Source organism: Oryx dammah, unplaced genomic scaffold, assembly GCF_014754425.2.
Source record: "Oryx dammah isolate SB20612 unplaced genomic scaffold, SCBI_Odam_1.1 HiC_scaffold_28, whole genome shotgun sequence".
NCBI classification, from domain to species: domain Eukaryota; kingdom Metazoa; phylum Chordata; class Mammalia; order Artiodactyla; family Bovidae; genus Oryx; species Oryx dammah.
The window spans coordinates 41,345,167-41,369,756 of record NW_024070212.1 but is presented as its reverse complement, the minus strand read 5'-3'; the positions used below and the strand labels follow the sequence as shown (position 1 = coordinate 41,369,756).

Here is a 24,590-nt window from a genome sequence, read left to right as displayed (position 1 = left end):
TCAAATTCTGCTTTTAGGGATTACAACATGGATTTTTTGACTTTGAGACATTTGATGTGGATGAATATGAACATTATGAGGTTTGTACATTTTAATTTTTTGGAAGCTATAATTTCACATTGATTAAATTGTTCTTTTATTCCTAGCACTCAGGTATTACAAATTGATTGACTGCTAAATAAAAGCATTCTGCAGTTTTCTATAGTTGTCAGCTTCATCCTTTCAGCTTTGATTATTGCCTTTGAACTAGGAGTTATCAAAATTTTAGTTTAGGAAAATACCATGTCTCTCTATATTCTTTCATCAAACCTTTATTGACAATTACTTTGAACCTTTAGTTTATAAGAAAAAACAATTTAAAAGTATAATTTGGTAGTAAAATCATGTACTTTTAGTTAAAAATCTGGGTTTAGATGAAAACAAAACCAGATTTGTGCCTTGTAATATTTTTGACTGTGTATATCTTGATTTGAAATGTGGCAGAATGTACTCAGTTCTGAGAGTTAGTTGAATTTTTTTTTTTTTTTTTTACCATGGCATCATTACAAAGGGTTCCCCCAGTGACTCAGCCATAAAGAATCTGCTTGCAATGTATGAGATGCAGAAGAGGGGTTGGGAAGATCCCCTGGAGGAAGAAATAGCAACCCACTCTAGTATTCTGGCCTGAAAAATACCACGGACAGAGAAGACTGGCAGGCTCCAGTCCATGCAGTTGCAGAGTCCAACATGACTGAGTGACTAAACACAGACACACACACTATTACAAAGTGTTTGAACAGTGTCTTGCCTGCTCAGCAAGGCAGTTTAGGCAAAGGCTGTCCAAGTTACATTGTGCTATAGGGAGGTGTTAGGGAAGAGGACTTCCGGGTTAGTAGAGGAGTCTTCAGTTCAGTTCAGCTGCTCAGTTGTGTCCGACTCTTTGCGACCCCATGAACCGCAGCACGCCAGCCCTCCCTGTCCATCACTAACTCTAGGAGTTTACCCAAACTCATGTCCATTGAGTCAGTGATGCCATCCAACCATCTCATCCTCTGTCGTCCCCGTCTCCTCCCACCTTCAATTTTTTCCAGCATCAGGGTCTTTTCAAATGAGTCAGCTCTTCGCATTGGGTTGCCAAAGTATTGGAGCTTCAGCTTCAACATCAGTCCTTCCAATGAACACCCAGGACTGATCTCCTTTAGCATGGACTGTTTGGATCTCCTTGCAGTCCAAGGGACTCTCAAGAGTCTTCTCCAACACCACAGTTCAAAAGCATCAGTTCTTCATCACTCAGCTTTCTTTATAGTCCAACTTTCACATCCATACGTGACTACTGGAAAAACCATAGCCTTGACTAGATGGACCTTTGTTGACAAAGTAATGTCTCTGCTTTTGAATATGCTATCTAGGTTGGTCATAACTTTCCTTCCAAGGAGTAAGCATCTTTTAATTTCATGCCTGCAGTCACCATCTGCAGTGATTTTGGAGCCCAGAAAAATAAAGTCTGACACTGTTTCCACTGTTTCCCCATCTATTTACCACAAACTGATGGGACCGGATGCCATGATCTTCGTTTTCTGAATGTTGAGCTTTAAGCCAACTTTTTCATTCTGTTCTTTCACTTTCATCAAGAGGCTCTTTAGTTCTTCTTCACTTTCTGCCATAAGGGTGGTGTCATCTGCATATCTGAGGTTATTGATATTTCTTCCAGCAATCTTGATTCCAGCTTGTGCTTCATCCAGTCCAGTGTTTCTCATGATGTACTCTGCATATAGGTTAAATAAACAGGGTGACAGTATGTAGCCTTGATGTACTCCTTTTCCTATTTGGAACCAGTCTGTTGTTCATGTCCAGTTCTAACTGTTGCTTCCTGACCTGAATACAGGTTTTCTCGGGAGGCAGGTCAGGTGATCTGGTATTCCCATCTCTTTCAGAATTTTCCACAGTTTATTGTGATCTACACAGTCAAAGGCTTTGGCATAGTCAATAAAGCAGAAATAGATGTTTTTCTGGAACTCTTTTGCTTTTTCGATGATCCAGCGGATGTTGGCAATTTGATCTCTGGTTCCTCTGCCTTTTCTAAAACCAGCTTGAACATCTGGAAGTTCACGGTTCACGTATTGCTGAAGCCTGGCTAGGAGAATTTTGAGCATTATTTTACTAGCGTGTGAGATGAGTGCAATTGTGTGGTAGTTTGAGCATTCTTTGGCATCACTCTTCTTTGGGTTTGAAATGAAAACGGATCTTTTTCAGTCCTGTGGCCACTGCTGAGTTTTCTAAATTTGCTGACATATTGAGTGCAGCACTTTCACTGCATCATCTTTCAGGATTTGAAACAGCTCAGCTGGAATTCCATCATCTCCACTTGCTTTGTTTGTAGTGATGGTTCCTAAGGCCCACTTGACTTCATATTCCAGGGTGTTTGGCTCTAGATGAGTGATCACACCATCATGATTATCTGGGTCATGAAGATCTTTTTTGTACAGTTCTTCCGTGTATTCTTGCCACCTCTTCTTAATATCTTCTGCTTCTGTTAGGTCCATACCATTTCTGTCCTTTATTGAGCCTATCTTTGCATGAAATGTTCCCTTGGTATCTCTAATTTTCTTGAAGAGATCTCTAGTCTTTCCCATTCTATTGTTTTCCTCTATTTCTTTGCATTGATTGCCGAGGAAGGCTTTTTTGTCTCTCCTTGCTATTCTTTGGAACTCTGCATTCAAATGGGTATATCTTTCCTTTTCTCCTTTGGTTTTCACTTCTCTTCTTTTCACAGCTATTTGTAAGGCTTCCTCAGACAGCCATTTTGCTTTTTTGCATTTCTTTTTCTTGGGGATGGTCTTGCTCCCTGTCTCCTGTACAATGTCATGAACCTCCATCCATAGTTCATCAGGCACTCTATCTATCAGATCTAGTCCCTTAAATCTATTTCTCACTTCCACTGTGCAATCATAAGGGATTTGATTTAGGTCATACCTGTATGGTCTAGTGGTTTTCCCCACTTTCTTCAATTTAAGTCTGAGTTTGGCAATAAGGAGTTCATGATCTGAGCCACAGTCAGCTCCCAGTCTTGTTTTTGCTGACTGTATAGAGCTTCTCCAATTTTGGCCGCAGACAATATAATCAGAGTGATTTCAGTCTTGACCATCTGGTGATGTCCATGTGTAGAGTCTTCTCTTGTGTTGTTGGAAGAGGGTATTTGCTATTACCAGTGCATTCTCTTGGCAAAACTCTATTAGCCTTTGCCCTGCTTTATTCTGTACACCAAGGCCAAATTTGCCTGTTACTGCAGGTATTTCTTGACTTCCTACTTTTGCATTCCAGTCCCCTATAATGAAAAGGACATCTTTGGGTGTTAGTTCTAGAAGGTCTTGTAGGTCTTCCTGCTGCTGCTGCTGCTAAGTCACTTCAGTCGTGTCCGACTCTGTGTGACCCCATAGATGGCAGCCCACCAGGCTCCCCCACCCTAGGTCTTCCTAGAACCGTTCAACTTCAGCTTCTTCAGCATTACTGGTTGGGGCACAGACTTGGATAACTGTGATATTGAATAGTTTGCCTTGGAAACAAACAGAGATTATTCTGTCATTTTTGAGATTGTATCCAAGTACTGCATTTCAGACTTTTGTTGACTATGATGGCTACTCCATTTCTTCTAAGGGATTCCTGCCCACAGTAGTAGATATAATGGTCATCTGAGTTAAATTCACCCATTCCAGTCCACTTAGTTCACTGATCCTAGAATGTCAATGTTCACTCTTTCCATCTCCTGTTTAACCACTTTCAATTTGCCTTGATTCATGGACCTAACATTCCAGTCTCCTATGCAATATTACTCTTTTCAGCATCAGACCTTGCTTCTATCACCAGTCACATCCACAACTGGTGTTGTTTTTGCTTTGGATGTGTCCCTTCATTCTTTCTGGAGTTATTTCTCCACTGATCTCCAGTAGTATATTGGGCACCTACGTAGAAGCAGTTAACTTTTCCTGAAATATGAGACACCAGTAGACTCTGAGTAGGTTGACCATTCATGAAAATGAGCTGTTCTGTCAAAGTTCCCCAGGGTTATAACATTTATCACTCTTCCTAGCAGGGCTTCCCCGGTGTCTCAGGTGGTAAAGAATCCACCTGCAATGTGGGAAACCTGGGTTTGATCCCTGGGCTGGGAAGATCCGCTGGAGAAAGCAAAGGCTGCCCACTCCAGTATTCTGGCCTGGAGAATTCCATGGACTGTATAGTCCTTGGGGTCACAAAGAGTCAGACATGACTGAGCTGCTTTCACTTTCACTAGCAGGACAAGGGTAGCCCTCATATTCTGGTCTCCAGTTCAGGATGTATCTATTTGGATATCCTGCTTACATGTTACGTTTGACACATCTGAGAAGAAACTAATCATCTTTCACCCAAACATGGGCTTTGGCTTTGTTCATCTGTATGAATGGCATCACCATTCTACTGTTCACCCAGGCTCAAGACTAAAAACATTACTTTTTCCTTCTCCGTAATCTGTTGACTATTTGAGTTCCCGTTGCTAGGGCCCCAGGGGTGTGTTTCGTCTCTCTCTTCCTCTGTGTTCTCATTTCCTTCCCGTGGCTCAGGTGTTGCGTCCTCTCTGGTAGACAATTATAACTGCTCTTTAAGGAGCCCAGGCCCCTTCTCCCCTTGGTCTTTCACACACTTCACCGAATGGTCTTAAAACAGAGTTCTTGCCTTTCCTTGTCCCCACACTGGCTGCCACTCTCATTACCTGGCTGAAATGAGGATAAATTCCCCTGTCCTGGCATTGTTAGCTTTGGATGCAGTCCAGCCCACCTTGCTGGCCTGTCTCCTGTTTCTTTGGTGTGCGCACTCTGTGTTCCAGCCCTACTGGGCTGCTTATTTATTGTTTCTTGAATGTCTCTGCACCCGGGCTGAGCTTGCTTTTTCCAAATACCTATCACCTTTAACATTTTCCTCTCATGTGTGTAAAATCCTACACAGATCAGCTCTCACCCTTTACAATATTCTCTCCCCCTCAGTTTCCTGTGTCAAGATTTGTGCTTTCCATTTTTCTTATATTATGGCTATTTGCATAAAAGCTTTATTTTCCTTACTACACTGTAAATTCCTTGTGGACTGAACATGACTAAGTGGAAAATATGTCCTGTGTTCTTGGATAGAAAGATTTAACATCATAGAACTGCCACTTCTCCCTAAATTAATACGTGTAGTACAATTTATTAAAAATCTCCAAAGTTCTTCTTCTTAAATTGTAAAAACATTGTTATTGTGGCATTTTTATTGGGTTGGCCAAAAAGTTTGTTTGGGTTTTTCCATATGATGGTACAGAAAAACCCGAATGAACTTTTTGGTCCACCCAGTAGTAATGGACCAAAAAAAAAAAAAAAAAAAAAAAAAGAATCCTACTACCCACCCCAACCCCCCAAAGAATTAGGAACAAAAAGATTGCATGTTAAGGGGGAAGGTTGAATAAATAACCTGTAGTACAGATACGCCATGGAATGTCATGTAGTGATTTAAAGAAATTGACTTGAGCTATGCCACTTTTCGTGAATGATTTCTATTATATATTGATTGGAAAAAGTTGATATGGAAGAGTGCTTATAACCTTCTATTTTTTAAACAAACAATAACAAGACCCCCCCCTCCACCTTGTACATATATCTGTCTATCTGTATTATATGACCAAAGATATCAGTAATTTCCTATGAAGTGAGTGAAGTTTAAATTGTATAGGTCCCTATTTGTATGGAAACCATTTTTGTGTTCATAATTTTGTACTCTTTTTTTTGAAACGGGCCTCCACATTAGATAAGTTTCAAGTCTCCCCCAAACCTGCATCTCTGTCCCATGTATATGAACCTGGAGAAAACACAATGGCAAAACATTGGAGCCATTTCAATGAAAGGAGAGATTGGGGTGGAGGTTAGGGAGGAAGAAGGACAAAGACCTACCACAATAAAGAGAGAAAACTAGTTGATGATTTACTTCTTTATCTTTTTTAAAACTTTGATGGTGATGTTGAGAGTTAGATGAAAAAGCTGTTGAAAAACCTAAACATAGTTTAATTTTATTTTTGAGAAGCACGAAACCAACTAACCAAAACTCTGATAAGAATGTGATCACATCTTAACCTGAATGAATAACAATGACCATCAGCCAGGTAATGGGAAGAGATGAGGCAGTTGGTGAACACTGGAAAAGTTTTCCATCAAATAACTTTCTTTTAGAGAATGATTTGTCTATTCTATCATAAAGCCTATAAAATAAAAAATCACAAGTAGATGTGTGATCAGCAGGTAGGGGGCATTTCATAAATGCTGCTTAAGAAACAAGTGGATAAATAAAGGAACTCTTCCTGACAATCTGTGGGCCCAGTCGTTTTTTGTCATAACTTGTTCCACTGTTTGCTCTACTTTAGTGAGTCTGGACATTTGGTAAACTTGTGGAATAGCTAAGTTCATATACTTCATTAGCTCTAACAAAGTCAGTATTCCAACAAAGTCTATAGTTTTCAAAGTAAAAATGTTATCATTGATAGCAAATTATGAGAATGTAAGTCTTAGTTGATAAGGAAATGCTCAAATTAAAGCTTCCAAAGGCACTTCTTGACTAAACCACATTTAATACATGACTCAAGGAAAAGCCTAAATTGATGATATAGCAATTCTATGTGAGATTAAAAGGGAGCCTTTTATTTATTTATTTGTTTTTGGCTGTGCTGGGTCTTCGTTGCTGTGCGAGGGCTTTCCCTAGTGGTGAGTGGGGGTTACTCTTTGTTTCTGTGTGTGGCCTCCTCATTGTGGTGGCTTCTCTCGTTGTGGAGTACGGGCATGGGCTTCGGTTTGCAGCTCTCAGTCAGGCTCAGTAGTTGTGGCAGATGGACTGAGTAGCTCCTCAGCATGTGGAATCTTCCTGGACCAGGGATCAAACCCATGTTCCCTCCATTGGAGGTGAACACCTATCCACTGTACCACCAGGGAAATCCTAAAAGAGAGTCTTGTGATAAGAATGGTTCTTTTAATGCTGTTCATGACAGGGTCAGCAGAGCATAGGAACTACTCTGCTCATTCTGCAAAAGGGTCTAGAGCAGTGCTGTCCAATAGAAATATGAGAATCATATTTGTGTATATAATATATATATTCAAAAATTCTAATAGCTGCATTTTAAAAAGTAAAAAGATATGATGAAATTAATTTTAATAATGTGTTTTCTTTAATGCACTGTACCAGAAATAATATTTTGATATATAATCAATGTAACAATTATTAATGAAGTATTTTATATTTCTAATTTTGAATTGAGCCTTTGAAACCCAGTGTGTAGTTTATACTGCAGCACATCTCAGTTTGGACCAGCTACATTTCAAGTGCTTGGTAGCCAGACATAGCTAAAGTGCACATTCTTCAAGGACAAGCTTGCCAATGAACCATCATAAATGACATGAAGCCTAGGATGATGGAACAGGTTACATCTTACAACTTCAAGTGTTTTAATTTTTCATGTAAGAATTAATTTCAAGGCTCTATTCTATTTAGAAGGTTTGAACTAAGATATTTCAGGCTTTTACATTATTTTTATATGACTTACAAATAGTCCATTGTATAAATTATTGATAAATAAAAGTATTTTCTAAAATATGGTCTCTTTAGGTCCTTTGCCAAGCTGTTGTGGAACTATATTTTTGATCATATTTGCACTGATCAAATAGATATATTCTGGGAGCTATGCTGGGAGGATCGAAAAAGTAACTGCAACATGAGGGCCCAAAACCTTCTGCTAAGAATCAGTGTCCCCTTCTCCAACAGGTTTCTTAAGGTATTCTCTAAGAACTTGAGAACTAAGAACAGTCACTCCTTTGAAATCTAACCATCAATAAGTTTATTTGAAAAATTAAAATAGACCTTTTACTCTAGGGAAAAACAGTGAAGATGAAAGAGTATGAGTGTTCAAATTATGTATCTGTAGGTACGTGAGGGGCTTCCCTGGTGGCTCAGAGGTTAAAGCGTCTGCCTGCAATGCAGGAGACCTGGGTTCAATCCCTGGGTCGGGAAGATCCCCTGGAGAAGGAAATGGCAACCCTCTCCAGTGTTCTTGCCTGGAGAATCCCATGAACGAAGGAGCCTGGTGGGCTACTGTCCATGGGTTCACAAAGAGTCAGACACAACTGAGCGGCTTCACTTTCACTTTCTTTCAGGTACGTGAGGACGTGTATCCTCTCTAGCAATAAAGCTTAGAGAATATTGAAAGTATAGGAAAATATTCTGTTTGTAAGACCCTGAAGTAACACCCACATACAGAATCTGCCTTCAGTCAACCTCTGTTCCTTTCTGGGGAACTACCCTTACCGAGTAAGACCTTGTTGAAATACCACTGCTCACTAATGATGCTACTCTTAAGCAGTCGTTATTCATCAAAGAGAATTTGAAGTTATATCTTTAATTTCTTATTTTGATTGTCCCCTAAACAAGATGGGGCTTTCCACTACTTACAAGAAGGCTTGCCATATTTGATGATGTCCCTTTGTTGGGCATACACAGACGACTCACAGAGCAGCACCCTATTTCTAGTTGTGGGGAGGGGAGAGAGAGAGAAATGCAAAGAAATGGAGCTTCCATGGCAGCATTTGGAGTTGCCTCATCAGTGTGCCTTACATCTATGACTGCATCTAGAATTTGGCCTATGCAGCTTTGAGGAGCTGCTTTAAATATCTTTTTGGGTTCAGCTAGAGCTTCACGTTAATGTAAAACCTACTTCAAAAGCTAAAAGATTGCTTTGACTTCTTTCTTTGAGCTATTTCCTTTCTGCCATTATGTTTTTCCTCCATAAGTCATCCCTTTATTTTGAGAAAAACTTTCTATGAAATAATTTTATCAATATGAGGATATTTCCCAGAATATCAAGTAATTATTAACTTGATCTGGTGCTTTTACGTGCTGGCAAACCTGGGGCGTTTCTTTACCACGGGTTACCTGTTGGAAGTGGTTGGAGCTGGGTTCGGCTTCGGCAGGCCTGAATACAGGCAGACTGGTTCCTGCCGATTTGCGTGGAGTCACAGTACAGGGCTTCCTTTTGTTTTCTCTTGTCATGGCACGTGTGGAAAATGTGACTGTATTTACTCAGCACCGTGTGGTCATAGTTCGCAGCTTTTGGCGACTGGCCTGGGATCCCAGGCTGCCCCAGCCCCAGCCCAGGCAACTCCATTCTGTTAAACTGATTGGGAAGTTTTGTTCTACAGAAATAAGGTATGCAGGTTAGTGTTTGTTATATGAGAACCAAGAAGCTGTATCACACTCTTTATGGCCTCAATTTGGTAGCTTTTCAGTTAATTTATTGAACAGACATTTATTAAGTACTTCCTGTTTGTTCAGTATATTTGCTAGGCCAATATTTTTTTTCAGAAGGTGCCCTGTAATTTTGTTTCTCCATGGGTGGGTTTAGAGACTGTTCTTATCAGCTGCTCTCATACATTCCAAATATTTTTGTGCCTCATTCTGTAGGTGTTATCACATTTGACCCTTCCCACACACTTCCATCTTTGTTTGTTAAATTGTCTATGCAGCATTTCTCGCTGATGTACGACAGGCTGAATGTGGAAAGTTTTGCTTCTGAGACTCTAGCAATTCAGCAATTCATAAGTCATCATTATTGCTATCATCGCCTCTTCTAGAAGGTGATTTCACATTTTCTTGGCTGCATTGCAATGGAGCCCATCTGGGAACTGTGAGAAAGTGTCAGTCGATTCTGAATGCTTGGGACTGGCTGGGATTTTCTTGGTCCTTGGGTCTCTTCCATCAAGTCTCCACATCACTCTCAGAGACCATGTTTTAGAAATTAAGTCTGCTTGTATCACTCCCTTGCTTTAAGTTCTCCATGGGCTCTACCCTCAGGTAGAGCGTGGAGGAAATGCATAGCCCCGAGTGCAGCACAGAAAGCCCTCTGGACGTGGGTTTTGCCATCTTCCCCGTGTTTGTCCTTTGCGTTCCTCCTCACACCCAATCTGCATAGCTGCCTGGATGGCAGTGTTTCTTCATACTTTTGTGCCTTCACGCATGTTCTTGTTTCCTCTTCCTCCTCCTTGTGACCTTTTCTCCCCTGCTCAGAGTATTTATGTATTTGCATGTCTTAAGCCTTGGATGGCAAGGAGATCAAACCAGTCAATCCTGAAGGAAATTAACCCTGAATATTCATTGGAAGGACTGATGCTCATGCGCCAATACTTTGGCCACCTTATGCAAAGAGCCGACTCATTAGAAAAGACCCTGATGCTGGGAGGGATAGAGGGCAGGAGGAGAAAGGGGGTGGCAGAGGATGAGATGGTTAGATAACATCACTGACTCAATGGACATGAATTTGAGCAAATGCCAGGAGATAGTGGAGGACAGAGGAGCCTGACATGCTGTAGTACATGGAATCCCAAAGAGTTGGACACGACTTAGCAACTGAAAAACAACAAAGTCGTTCGTAACTCAGTGGGAGCTCTTCTCACATAGCCTTGTGTGATGCTCTGTGACATCCCTGCCCTCTGGGTACTTGAAGTCAAGAACTGTGTCTCACTCATTTTTGTATCAATAAGTAACCCAGTAGCACAGAATACTCATAGTGGGCTGTCATTAAATGTTTATGAAGTGAAAGAACTAATGAGTAAATGAGCAAATGAGTTCTAAAAGCAGGAGTATAACACATTTCAAGATATTTTACATTATCTTTTAACACTAACTACTTTTTGATGGCAAATGAGCAAGACATATTAATTAAGAATCCATTCTGATTTTGTAGTGACACTCCAGGGAGAAAATTTATTGATTACGATAGGCAACTTCTTGAAATGACATTTCTTTTTTTTCATTATCAGCCAATCTATGAAGCAAGAGTGAGTTGTTATTTTCTTTTTTTAAAAAACCACTTATTTGCAACACAGATTGGTAGATATTTTAATCTTCCACCAGGGCTAGCATGTAATGTTAGTTTAGTTTAATATATGAACAGAGACTGTCCCCAGGTTGACTATGTCATTCTTCATTGCAGTTAATAAGTAAATTGTCAAATGATCAGGCGGGGTAGATGCCCAATATTGCTCTTTTGTATATACCTTGAAAATAAAGTTTGTCAGGACTCTTATCTCTCAATGTGTCACCTCAGGTCAACGGCAGGAATATTTGTTGAACATCTGACGTATGAGGTTTTAAGACTTTGGTTTCGATTAGAATTTGTATAGCAAATTAGAATGCAATCTAATGTTGCTTCAGCGCTCAGCTTTCTTCACAGTCCATCTCTCACATCTATACATGACCACTGGAAAAACCATAGCCTTGACTAGACGGACCTTTGTTGGGTGTTCATTGGAAGGACTGATGCTGAGGCTGAAACTCTAATACTTTGGCCACCTCACGCGAAGAGTTGACTCATTGGAAAAGACCTTGATGCTGGGAGGGATTGGGGGCAGGAGGAGAAGGGGACGACAGAGGATGAGATGGCTGGATGGCATCACCGACTCAATGCACATGAGTTTGGGTGAACTCCGGGAGTTGGTGATGGACAGGGAGGCCTGGCATGCTGCGATTCGTGGGGTCACAAAGAGTCAGACATGACTGAGCGACTGAACTGAACTGAACTGAATACTGCTTGGTTTGTCGTCTGTGAATGAAAGAACTGGGGAAAAAAAAAAACAAACGTGAATTTCTGGCACTGTAGTTTTGAATTCTTGTCAAAGCAAGCTCCAGAATGCAGGTATATGAGCATGTCCTCACACTTGGGAGAGACTAGGGAGGTGAGCCTCCCAGGGTGACTAGTAAAAGAACTTTTAGAAGCATTTCCCTGGAGCTGTCCTGTAGGGTTGATTATACCCCCAAAGACCACAAGTTTAAGGAAGCAAGATTCATCTTCTTGGACCCAGTGTTTTCACATCTACTAAAACACTGTACCCATTGCTGCTTCAAAGATTGTGTTGGTTAAATCTGTAAAGTGTCTTGAGGTCAAAGAAATTCCCCATTTTTTTCCTTCCTCTCTATTGTTTGGTCTCTGTCCTTCCTTTCACTGCCACTTCTAAAAAGAGCAATCTTGACTTTGTTGTCACTCACTCATTCAACTGATAATGGGTTTTGCCTTGACCCTTAAGATTCAACTGAAACTGTTCTTGCTTGATGTAAGAGTTAGCCAGACCGAATGGTTGACTTGGTCTTCTTCCTACTTGATTTACTCTGTGGCCACTCTCTAATTCTAGAGACTCACTTTCCTTCCCCAACTTCAAAATTCTCTCTCTCGCTTTTCTCTTCCTTCCATCTCTGGACATGTCTCGGGCTGCCTTGCAGGTTCTTTCTCTTCCTTTGGCCACCAGAAATGCTACTGGTCTCTAGGCCATGTGATTTCTGGTTCAAAACATTTTCCATGAGTGAGGGGCCTGTCTCCAAATTCAACAACCATGTATATCCTGATGGCCTCAAATCTTGGTGTCTTGAGCACTGGAAAGGCACCTACACACATGCTCCCTGCAGTTGTGCCAGCAGGGGCATTCACTGGATGGGGCTGCGGGAGAACGCCCCTAAATGTTTTCTGTATTTAGAGGTGACACAGTCATCCACATGGGGCTCCTCTTTCCCTCTACCACACTGTCCCTCTCAAAGTTCAGTTCAGTTCAGTCGCTCAGTCGTGTCGGACTCTTTATGACCCCATGAACCACAGCACGCCAGGCCTCCCTGCCCATCACCAACTCCCGGAATCCACTCAAACTCACATCCGTCAAGTCGGTGATGCCATCCAGCCATCTCATCCTCTGTCGTCCCCTTTTCCTCCTGCCCCCAATCCTTCCCAGCATCAGTCTTTTCCAATGAGTCAACTCTTCACATGAGGTGGCCAAAGTACTGCAGTTTCAGCTTTAGCATCATTCCTTCCAAAGAAATCCCAACGCTGATCTCCTTCAGAATGGACTGGTTGGATCTCCTTGCAGTCCAAGGGACTCTCAAGAGTCTTCTCCAACACCACAGTTCAAAAGCATCAGTTCTTCGGCACTCAGCTTTCTTTATAGTACAACTCTCACATTCATACATGACCACTGGAAAAACCATAGCCTTGACTAGACGGACCTTTGTTGACAAAGTAATGTCTCTGCTTTTGAATATGCTATCTAGGTTGGTCATAACTTTCCTGCCAAGGAGTAAGTGTCTTTTAATTTCATGCCTGCAGTCACCATCTACAGTGATTTTGGAGCCCCCCAAAATAAAGTCAGCCACTGTTTCCACTGTTTCCCCATCTATTTGCCAAGAAGTGATGGGACCTGGTGCCATGATTTTAGTTTTCCGAATGTTGAGCTTTAAGCCAACTTTTCCACTCTCTTCTTTCACTTTCATCAAGAGGCCCTTTAGTTCTTTACTTTCTGCCATAAAGGTGGTATCACCTACATATCTGAGGTTATTGATACTTCTTCCAGCAGTCTTGATTCCAGCTTGTGCTTCCTTCAGCCCAGCGTTTCTCATGATGTACTCTGCATATAAATTAAATAAGCAAGGTGACAATATACAGCCTTGACGCACTGCTTTTCCTATTTGGAACCAGTCTGTTGTTCATGTCCAGTTCTAACTGTTGCTTCCTGACATGCATTCAGGTTTCTCAAGAGGCAGGTCAAGAGGATCTAAAGTAATGGTGTAGAGTCTGATTATTATTTAAAGCCAAATAGCGAGGCAACTTAATTTAAACCAAAAACTTCAAATATTTACTTTGCTTTAAGCTCACAAAGTGCCAGTCATGACAGCATGTTTGTGTTTGTATAATACAATTATATTGTCAACACTATTTCATTGTTTCAGAAAGTAAAGATATATAAAGAAGGTGTTTTAATGAAAGAAAAAAAGACCTTGTAGTTCTATCTTTATTTTTAAAATAATCTTTGTGCCATCAGGAAACCTCTTATGTATGTGTTGATAGCATTTATCAAAGTTTAAGGCAACTTTTTCTTTAATGAATGTCTTAGTTCAGGCTGCTGTAACAAAATATCGTAGACTGTGTGGCTTAAACAACAAACAGGTATTTTCACAGTTCTGGAGAGGGAAATCCAAGATCAAGACACCAGCAGAACTGTTGTCTGGAGATGGCCCTCCTCCTGGTTCATAGATGGCCAGATTCTTCTGTGTCCTCCCCGTGTCCTCACAGAGGAAGCTTTCTGGAGGTCTCTTATAAGGTCACTAATCCATTCATAAGGGCTCCATCATCATGGCCTAATCTCCCAAAGGTCCCACTTCCTAATACCATTCCACTGGGGATTTGGCTTCAACATGTGAATTTTGGGAAGGCACAAACATTCAGTCTATAGCAATGGGTAGAATGGAGATGGTAATAACACCAGCCTTAAAGGTTGCCCTAAGGAAACAAGTTGCATGTAATCCTGTAGTGCCTAGCGCAGAGCCTGTGTATATGTGTTTGCTGTTATTCTTATTAATGTTATTTGTTACTTGTTTTCATACTCCTTAAGAGAACAGAGGGAATATTTTTTATTTTACATATGATACCAAATTATAGTCCTTGATATATAATAAAGGCTTAACAAATATTTTAATGAATTTTGAATCATGCTTAAAAACTGTTTATCTGTATTGTATTAGAAAACACATCTGTTGATGAAGGAAACCAGTCCAGTAATTGTCAACCCAAAGGTCTATCTTTTCTCTCTTACTCTCTGTTTTTTATAGTGGTAAAATGGCCAAATGTTTTTCCATATTCTTTTCAGAGACTGTGACCATCTCAACAGAGGGATGCCTTCTTAGAAGTTGTAAAAATTCATGTGTTCAAATCAAATTAGATTTTATTTAATTCTTATTCAAGAAATTTTTCAGTTTTAATGCTGTTTTTCTTTTACTTTGTAAGAAACATTGATTCCTTTTTTTTTTGCAAATTAAATGCACCAGGAGAGTTAACTATTCCAAAGAAATGTGGTGAGTCTTTTGTAAGTTTAAGTATCCCAGAGTTACATGAATGTTAACACAAAGATGTATCAGTTTCAAGAACTCAGATTTTCATTTTGGGGTTTTCTTGCAGTGAAGAACATCTGCGGTTTCTCTACATAGGTTGTAGGTTTAAGATTGGAAGAGGTAAAATCATCCTCTCACTTCACCTTTGCCTAGGTGTTAGTTTGTAAAATGTGGTAATGTCGGAAAGTATCTTAAGTTCCTGTCTGATCTAGGTTTCTTGGAAGTGCGTGTGTGTATGTGTGTGCACATGTGCACAAGCACACACATTTAATTAGAAAAACCAGTTTGTATCATCATAAGTATTTTATAATTGATAAATATTGACATTTGTATAATCTACTGTGAAAGAAGGCATGGATATTAATTTTGGAAACTTACCAGTAAGTTTAATGTATTACTCAGTTAAAAGCTATAATTTTCTTATTAATTTTTTTTTGTTAGATTTGGATCTAAGACCTAAATCTTACTGTTTACACCATTAACCTTATCCAAGCTACTAAATGTAGCCCAGTATTATCTAACGTTTATCTGATGTTTTGGGGTGGGCAGACTTGGAAACATATTCTTTTGGTTCTGTGAGTGAGTCCATTGCCTCTCTCCATATAATTGATTACAGAAGGTTACTATTTAACCAAACAGATGTCTATAATCCGAATAAACAGACATAGCACAATGTATTTATGTAGGCCCACTTCCTGTTCAAGGATACAGGAATAGTAAACATAGAAACCTGTTTTCTTCTACTGTTCATAAATAGTTGGTTTAGGCCTTTTGGTGATTACGGCATAGCTTTATTTTTGAATTTTTAAAATGTTTTAAGCTTAGCAATTACTTGAGAGGGATATTGGGCCATTAATTTGACTGCTTTATTTAAATAAGAAAATGTTTAATTATCATAAACAGCTATATATTAGATTCTTTATTCAAACTGTTCTAAATAGCAGTGCTTGGCATTTAATTTAGCATGAACACTCATAGCATCTCTAAGATTTTATTTAGGACATGATAGAGATTTCATGTTTATCATGATTAGGTTAATGCAATTCAGACATTTACAAGGTGTCATGTAAAGTTTCATTTATAACTTTTTATATCTGGAAAGAACCCTCTGCATTTTAAACATGAAAATTGTACAGCTAAATTATGGTTTTTGTGAAAATCAAATCCAATCGGCAGTATAAGTAATTAAAGTAGAGGCTCCAGATTTCTTTGGTGGCATTGCTCTAAACGGCTGAGTGGTAAAGAATCCGCCTGCCAATGGAGGAGAGGCAGGAAAGGTGGGTTCGGTCCCTGGGAAGATCCCCTGGAGGCGGAAATGGCAACTCACTCTAGTATTCTTGCCTGGAGAATCCCATGGACAGAAGAGCCTGGCGGGCTGCAGTCCATGGGATCATAAAGAGTCAGACACAACTGGGCAGCTGAGCGTGCACGTGCACACATGAGCTCTTACAGCAGAGAGCAGACTGTATTTGCCACAGATCCCCACACTGAGGTCTGTGCCGAGTAGTGGAGGACAGAGCCTTTTATGTGGATTACCTTGGCCCAGCAGAGAGAACTGCCTTCCTTCCCTGCCTGGGGAGGTACCTCTGCAGTGCTGTAGAGGGTGGAGACTTGGAGACTGGAAGCTGCCCCTGGTGGTGGGGTGGGAGTAGGGGCTGGGGGTGGGCTAAACAATGCTTGCGGGAAGAAGAGATACATATGTTTTGTGATGCACTGCACAACTGTGTCCCAGTAGCATGCAAAGTTTGGGTGCCCTCAATCCTGCCCCAGTGTTCCATGGGTTCAGAGGCACACCAGGAAGGGAAGAAAGTGAAGGAGATAAAGGAGTAGTGGGAGGATGCTCGACCCCTTGCCTGGTGTTCAGGTGTTTCCTGAGGGTCCTAGCGTGTGTAGAGCAGAGACAGAGCTGTTGATTAAAGTCAGTCCACTAATGTGTTTTATTGGTGTACTAGTATTTAAAAACTTAATTTAAAATGCTTCAAATATAGAGAGATTTTACATGAACAACCAGTTGGAAGATCGGTCATATTCAATCAACTTTCCTGTGGTCAGTTGGCTAGGACTGAGAAGCATTTGCCTCTATTTATATGTTTCTTGCCTTTTCATACTATTCATGGGGTTCTCAAGGCAAGAATACTGAAGTGGTTTGCCATTCCCTTCTCCAGTGGACCACGTTTGGTCAGAACTCTCCACCATGATCTGTCCACCTTAGGTGGCCCTACACGGCATGGCTCATAGTTTCATTAAGTTAGACAAGGCTGTGGTCCATGTGATCAGTTTGGTTAGTTTTCTGTGATTATGGTTTCATTCTGTCTTCTCTCAATGGATAAGGATAAGAGGCTTATGGAAGCTTCCTGATTGGAGAGACTGACTGTGAGGGAAACTGGGTCTTGTTCTGATGAGTGGGGCCTGCTCAGTAAATCTTTAATCCAGTTTTCTGTTGATGGGCAGGGCTGTGTTCCCTTTCTGTTGTTTGGCCTGAGGCCAAACTATGGTAGGGGTAATGAAGGTGATGGCGACCTCCTTCAAAAGGACTTGTGCACAGTTCTGTTCAGTTCAGTCGCTCAGTTGTGTCTGACTCTTTGCCACCCCGTGAATCACAGCACGCCAGGCCTCCCTGTCCATCTACCAACTCCCGGAGTTCACTCAGACTCATGTCCATCGAGTCTGTGATGCCATTCAGCCATCTCATCCTGGGTCGTCCCCTTCTCCTCCTGCCCCCAATCCCTCCCAGCATCAGAGTCTTTTCCAATGAGTCAACTGTTCGCGTGAGGTGTCCAAAGTACTGGAGCTTCAGCTTTAGCATCATTCCTTCCAAAGAAATCCCAGGGTTGGTCTCCTTCAGAATGGACTGGTTGGATCTCCTTGCAGTCCAAGGGATTCTCAAGAGTCTTCTCCAACACCACAGTTCAAAAGCATCAATTCTTCAGTGCTCAGCCTTCTTCACAGTCCAACTCTCACATCCATACATGACCACAGGAAAAACCATAGCCTTGACTAGATGGACCTTAGTCGGCAAAGTAATATCTCTGCTTTTGAATATGCTATCTAGGTGGGTCATAACTTTTCTTCCAAGGAGTAAGCATCATTTAATTTTATGGCTGCAGTCACCATCTGCAGTGATTTTGGAGCCCAAAAAAATAAAGTCTGACACTGTTTCTACTGTTTCCCCATCTATTTATTTCGTGTTCCTGACCCTGCAGCAAGCCACTGCCTTGGGCTCCAAAATCATTATAGATGGTGACTGCGGCCATGAAATTAAAAGATGCTTGTTCCTTGGAGGAAAAGCTGTGATAATCCTAGACAGCGTATTAAAAAGCAGAGGCGTTACTTTGCTGACAAAGGTCCGTCTAGTCAAAGCCTTGGTTTTTCCAGTAGTTATGTATGGATGTGAGAGTTGATTGGATCATAAAGAACTCTGAGTGCCGAAGAATTGATACTTTTGAACTGTGGTGTTGGAGAAGACTCTTGAGAATCCTTTGGATTGCAAGGAGGTCAAAACTGTCAATCCTAAAGGAAATCAGTCCTGAATATTCATTAGAAGGACTGATACTGAAGCTGAAGCTCTAGTACTTTGGCCACCTGATGGGAAGAACTGACTCACTGGCAAAGACCCTGATGCTGGGAAAGATTGAAGGCAGGAGGAGAAGGGGATAACAGAGGATGAGATGGTTGGATGGCATCACTGACTCTATGGACATGAGTTTGAGCAAGCTCTGGGAGTTGGTGATGGACAGGGAAGCCTGGCATGCTATAGTCCATGGGGTTGCAAAGAGTCAGATGTGACTAAGCGACTGAACTGAGCTGATGTCTCTTGCCAGACCCTTATGACTTTTGGGTTTGTAGCCCCTGCAGTAGACCCTGGCTGTCTCCCGTTTGTGGTATACCATGAGGGTTTGATGAGCCTGTCTCTCATTCCTGACTTCTGTTTCCCAGTCTAAAGATCAGCACTGACAAAATATAGCAACCTACAAAAACAAACAAAAAATGGAGATGTGTTCCTCACGACCCAGATATTTTTAGGTTTTTTTTTCATTGTTTAAAGGATGTTTACCATATTCATGGAAAGTGCTTGTATTTTATGTCTTCTATTTTTTGCCTTTATTTCTTGCCAGGACAAGCAATGTTTGTTTTCATTTCATTTTCATTGCAGAGTAGCCAAGAGACAAAATTATTTTCAGCAAAGTATCTCCACTTTAAATAAAGTTTTCTAAACTTTTCTAGATAAAAATGCATAAACATTTTGAGAATCAGTTTTTTTTTTTTATTTTAAGCTGTATTATTTTGTCTTCATATATGTCCAGTTAGTCTAGTACTAATAGAGTGAAAAGCAGTTTTATTTGTAAGGGTTTTCTAAATTGTATAAGGATTATAAAATATTTTTCTTCTCTTTTCTCACAAAATCCTCCCAGCGAGTTGAAAATGGTGACTTCAACTGGATTGTTCCAGGAAAATTTTTAGCATTTAGTGGACCACATCCCAAAAGCAAAATTGAAAATGGTAGGTTTTTCTTTACCCTCCAAAAATTTGTTTTAGTTCATCTTCTTTCATTTCTTGATTTCCTAAGATAATGCTTTCTTTTGGTAATATTCTCCAAAGAATATTTATTAATTAAAAAATCGAACAGTAGTAATTAGTATGTTAAATTTAGAGTTTAGTAAGTAGAACTATAATCACTGTTTAAAACTAGCAAATTTGTAGGTTGCTGTTAATAGTGTGTTCACTTTACCTTGACCCAATTATTAAAGAATCTGAGAAACCAGCTGATCACAACAATAAGCAGGTTAATGAATTCTATCAGCTGATCTCAGATTTATTTGGTGATAGAGGCATGCTGCACATCACAGTATTCTTTTGGGAACAACACAATAATGTGATGATGGTGATGATAGGAGTGTTTATAAAGTACTTACTGTGTGCTAGTTACCAGCTAATCACAGCATCATCTCATTTAGTGCACACACAATTCTATGTGGTGTAGGCACTATCTCCATTTCACAGAGGAGGAAACCGAGGCTTATGAGCAGGGAATTTGCCCAAGTTCAAAGAGTAATATGCAGAACTGGTGGTACTTCAGCCCAGAGTATAGCTTCTAAACCCTGTTACCACACTGATCTGTTCAGTTCCATCGTGACAACTAGGAACAATCTTCCAGCTGACAAAAGTTAAACTACTTATTTGCAGTCTTTGTATAGCCAGAGGCATACATATTCAGGAAAAAAAAAGACTAAAAATAAGCCTCTTGAGGGAAGGGACATAGGTATACCTATGGCTGATTCATGTTGATGTTTGGCAGAAACCAACATAATACTGTAAAGCAATTATTCTTCAATTAAAAATAAATAAATTTAATAAAAATAAGCCTTTTGAATGAAATATGGTTGGCTATGTGAGTTTCCTCATGAGCATATGTTTTTTTACTTATTATTTTTTTTAACCTCACATTGCCTAGAACACAAATAATGATAGGCACCAAAGGTTTAAGACTAATTTATGGGAGAAATACATAAAATTTAAAAATATCACCCATGAACATAATAAATCATCTTTTTCCTGCCCCCTATCTGGTCTTACAGTTGGAACTCTAGTCCTCCAAAGAAACATAATTTAAAACCCCTATTCTAGATTTATTCTTCTTTAAATTATCATCATCATCATAACTGTTTATTCCAAAATCTAGTTTCATTGCATATGGTTATTCATGCATTTGGATTTGATCATTTGTTTGTGTTTCCACACATGTGCCTATCATTTCATACCTATCATCTGTCTCCCAGAGAACTCTGCTTGAATTATGGTTTTCCTCTGGGGATGGGTAATCCTCCTGATAAACAGGTGGTCACTGTACTGAAGCCAGAGTTAGATCTTATTCACAAATTTGCTCATGAGTCTTTTTCACTCCAGATATTGACTGATTAACCTCTGTTCTGTTGGATTGTTAGGAATAACTTGTTAAGTGCCTGAGGGAACTGCTTTTCCAGAGTTGGTCTTCAAGACAGGATTGATTAAATCTCCCTTTTGTGCAAAATGACCCAACTCAGACCCAGAAAACTTTAGTAGGCATATGCTTTCTGTAGTGAGTTTGTTTTTGCATGAAACTGGAAGAATTTTACCATTTAGGATTTCATTTTTAAATGGAATTTCCTTAAAGAGAAGCTGAGGAGTATAATTTTTAAAAACCATTTAAAATATTTTTATAGAGGTAATGCCTGATTATCATTTTTGAAAAAGAAGAAAATGCAGATGAACTAATATTAGCAGCATAAAAAGTGATCTATAATTGTAACTATGTTTTCTACATTTACTAGTTGGTGGTGGGATTGTTGAGGATTTTAATTTTCTGTTTATCTGTTTTTTTTGTTTTTGGCATACATTTTTTTTCCCTAAAGAATACACACACACACACACACACACACACACACACACACAGACTTACAAAAATATTTCTTTTTTTTTTTATCAGCATGGAGTTATAATATGATTGATGTCTTATAGCAACTTTTTTTCACTTAATGTATCACAGACTCCTTTCTATGGCAAGGAGATCTTCATTATAAATATAGATAATGATAAATCTTCATGATAAATGTAGATCTTCATTATAATTTTCCATGAATGCATTCAATGACTATACCATAGTTTTGATAATTATTTGATTAATTTTTGAATGAGATCTGGGTTATTCACAGTTTTTCACTTTTTAAAAACTGTAGTGGGTGGCATACTTGTCCATATATCTTTTTTGCAGCCCCAGTTTCTTTTCTATATTCTCAGAAGAAGAATCACAAGGTAAAAGGACATGAATACTTTATGTGTCAGTTCTTAGTTGTCAAAAATCTTAAATTATTAGCTACCGTTTGCTTATGTGCCAGGAGTGGTGCTAAGCCTTTTGTGCACACTTCATCTATTTAATAATCAGAACCACTCCCTGGAGCAGGTGGTAGCTATTTTGTGGATGAGAAGATGGAGGCTTGGTAACCTAACTTGCCCAGGTTGACAGAGCTGGAAAGTAGCATTGTGTGAATTCAAACATAGGTCACTGATTCCAAATTCTGTGTTCTTTATTTTACTTCAGAGGAAAAACATGTTCACTATAGAAACTTTAAGCAATCTAGATAAAAAGTCACGTGTAATTATATTATCTAAAAATAACCACCGTCAACTCATCACTCTATATACAGCTTTTCTTTTCTGAATACGTATATTGTGCCCTCTCACACTGAGGGGAAGAAAAAAGATCTGAAAGTGCTGCTTATGTAATACTTCTCAGTTTTTATGTCTAGAGCAATTTCATTTAAGGCTGTAATTGTTAGAATATTGATATTTTACCAGAATCCCCAATTTTAAAATCTGATAGTCACTGAGAGTGTCATTATATTTTTTGCAAAGTGTTTTAATTTAAGGTAAAAGGTCCTTTTTGAACTTAAAATATTTTTTGATGTAATTAGTAAACTTGATCCAGTTGCAGTGAAATCCTGGCACATTCTTTTTTCTTTTTTGAGTTGAGAAACCCTGTGTTTCCTGGGGAGGCTGAAAGTCGTTTTAGGGGGTTTGTTAGTAGAAAAGGTATGGCTCAGACGGTGAAGCATCTGCCTACAATGCAGGAGACCTGGGTTCGATCCCTGGGTAGAGAAGGTCCCGTGGAGAAGGAAATGACAACCCACTCCAGTACTCTTGCCTGGAGAATCCCATGGACGGAGGAGCCTGGTAGGCTATAGTCCATGGGGTCACAAAGAGTTGGACACACTGAACGACTTCACTTAGTAGAAAAGGTATACTTTTAAGAAATTAACACTCAAATAACTGTTGCTAGGATGTAGTAAAAGGAAGCCCTAAAATCTTGGGACCTGGCAGAAAGCATTATAACAGTCTTAAGTGTGTGTTGTGTCAGCAGAGACTAACTAGGAATTCCTTTCAGCCATCTTTGTTCACATTTTTTTTGACGAGTTGGGAAGGAGGAACCCTACCCCCTTTGGGGTTAATAAACTCGACTAATATAGCAGTGGGACAAATTCGATTTCACATTTTTGCAAAAAAAAATCCCCCAAATTCTCAGGTGGCAATGTCCTTCTCATTTCCACCTTAAAAAGAAAGTAAAAAGCACAGAGAAAGACAGCTTGGAACAGAGAATCCCAACAATTTGAAGTGTCAGCTGGCTCATTTAGGGAGAGAAGCTCAAGATGTAGAGCCTGAGCTGGTTGAAGCCTGGCTCTGCCCCCAACTGGCTGTATGGTTGTTCTCGTTCAGTCGCTTGGTCATATCCGACTCTACGACCCCAGCAGCTCACCAGGCCTCTCTGTCCTTCACCATCTCGCAAAGTTTGCCCAAGTTCATGTCCATTGCATCAGTTAACTGGCTGTGTTAACTTATACCAGTTCCTCAACTTCTCTCAGTGTCAAAAGGGGGAAAGTGGGATACACTCTGTAGGCATTTGGTGAGGATTACAGATATCCTCAGTGGTAAAAAAAAAATCTGCCTGCTGGTGCAGGAGACACAAGAGATGTGGGTTGGATCCCTGAGAGGGTAAGATCCCCTGGAGGAGGAAATGGCAAGCTACTCCAATATTCTTGCCTGGGAAATCCCCTGGACAGAGGAGCCTGGCGAGCCACAGTCCATGGGGGTCACAATCGAGCATGACTGAGCAACTGAGCACACACACAACAGAGATTGTTTAGGAAGTGTCTTGCGCAGTGTTGGGCACATTAACAGGTGTCATTAGAGAGCAGATACTCTGATTATAGTGTTATCATTAGAGAACCTAATAAACATATTTTATTGCTTTCCAATTTGCCTGCCTGTATTGCCGTTTTAACTTTTAATAAAGAATGGGTAGATTGATCATTTGACCTCACTGTTCTGAAGTTTCCTAACTTAAAAATGAGGGGCTGGGAAGAGATGCATTTTTACAATCCCTCTTTCTGAAAATCTTGGTCAGCGCCAGGGCTATGCTTGAGCTTTATGATGCCAGGGCTCCATCTAGCGGCCAGATGGAGGAGGTTTGTTTGAATGGTCCATCAGCTCACACTCCACATTGCTAAAACCAGTCCCCTATCAGAAGCATCTGAACACAGTTAAAACACCCACAAACAGTTGTTTAGAAGTCAGAGGATATTGCCATTGTTGGTTATAACTTGTTTGAAACACTTTTTGAGGATTTTTAAGATATATGCTCACTGACTGTAATAAGTGCAGCCCTTCATGTTCATATAACGTCCCTTTTTCTAACATAGAATGGAGTTGGGTTTTGCCTGAAATCAGCCTCAGCACAGGCCCTGGAATCTGACTGTTGTTCTGTCACTAAGTTGTGTCCAACTCTTTTGTGACCCCATGGGCCATAGCCCACCAGACTCTTCTGTCCATGGGATTTCCCAGGCAAGAATACTGGAGTGGGTTGCCATTTTCTTCTCAAGGGGATCTTCCCGACCCAGGGATCAAACCCAAAAGCTCCTGCCATGGCAAGCAGATTCTTTACTGCTGAGCTGTCAGGGAAGCCCATTTATTCCTATTATCGAAGGTAAACTGAAAGCTTTCATTTGGGAACCTGACTGCTAGTGTTCAAATGCTGCCTCTGTCTCTTCCCAGCAGTGTGTACATGAGTCAGTTAACTTTTCCAGGCATTGGTAACTGAGTAAGGTTTATTGAGATGATATACA

At 40.1% G+C, this 24,590-nt stretch overlaps 1 protein-coding gene across 3 annotated transcripts in view; it reads left to right on the top strand.

Annotated features, from left to right (window-relative positions):
* Window positions 1-24,590, top strand: part of CDC14A (cell division cycle 14A) — a 183,825-nt gene that overhangs the window by 91,285 nt on the left and 67,950 nt on the right. For all 3 annotated transcript variants that reach the window (XM_040232221.1, XM_040232219.1, XM_040232222.1), the window contains 2 exons: window positions 18-80; window positions 19,350-19,437. In XM_040232221.1, coding sequence (XP_040088155.1) covers window positions 18-80; window positions 19,350-19,437 — 151 coding nt within the window. The remainder of the gene's footprint in view (window positions 1-17; window positions 81-19,349; window positions 19,438-24,590) is intronic.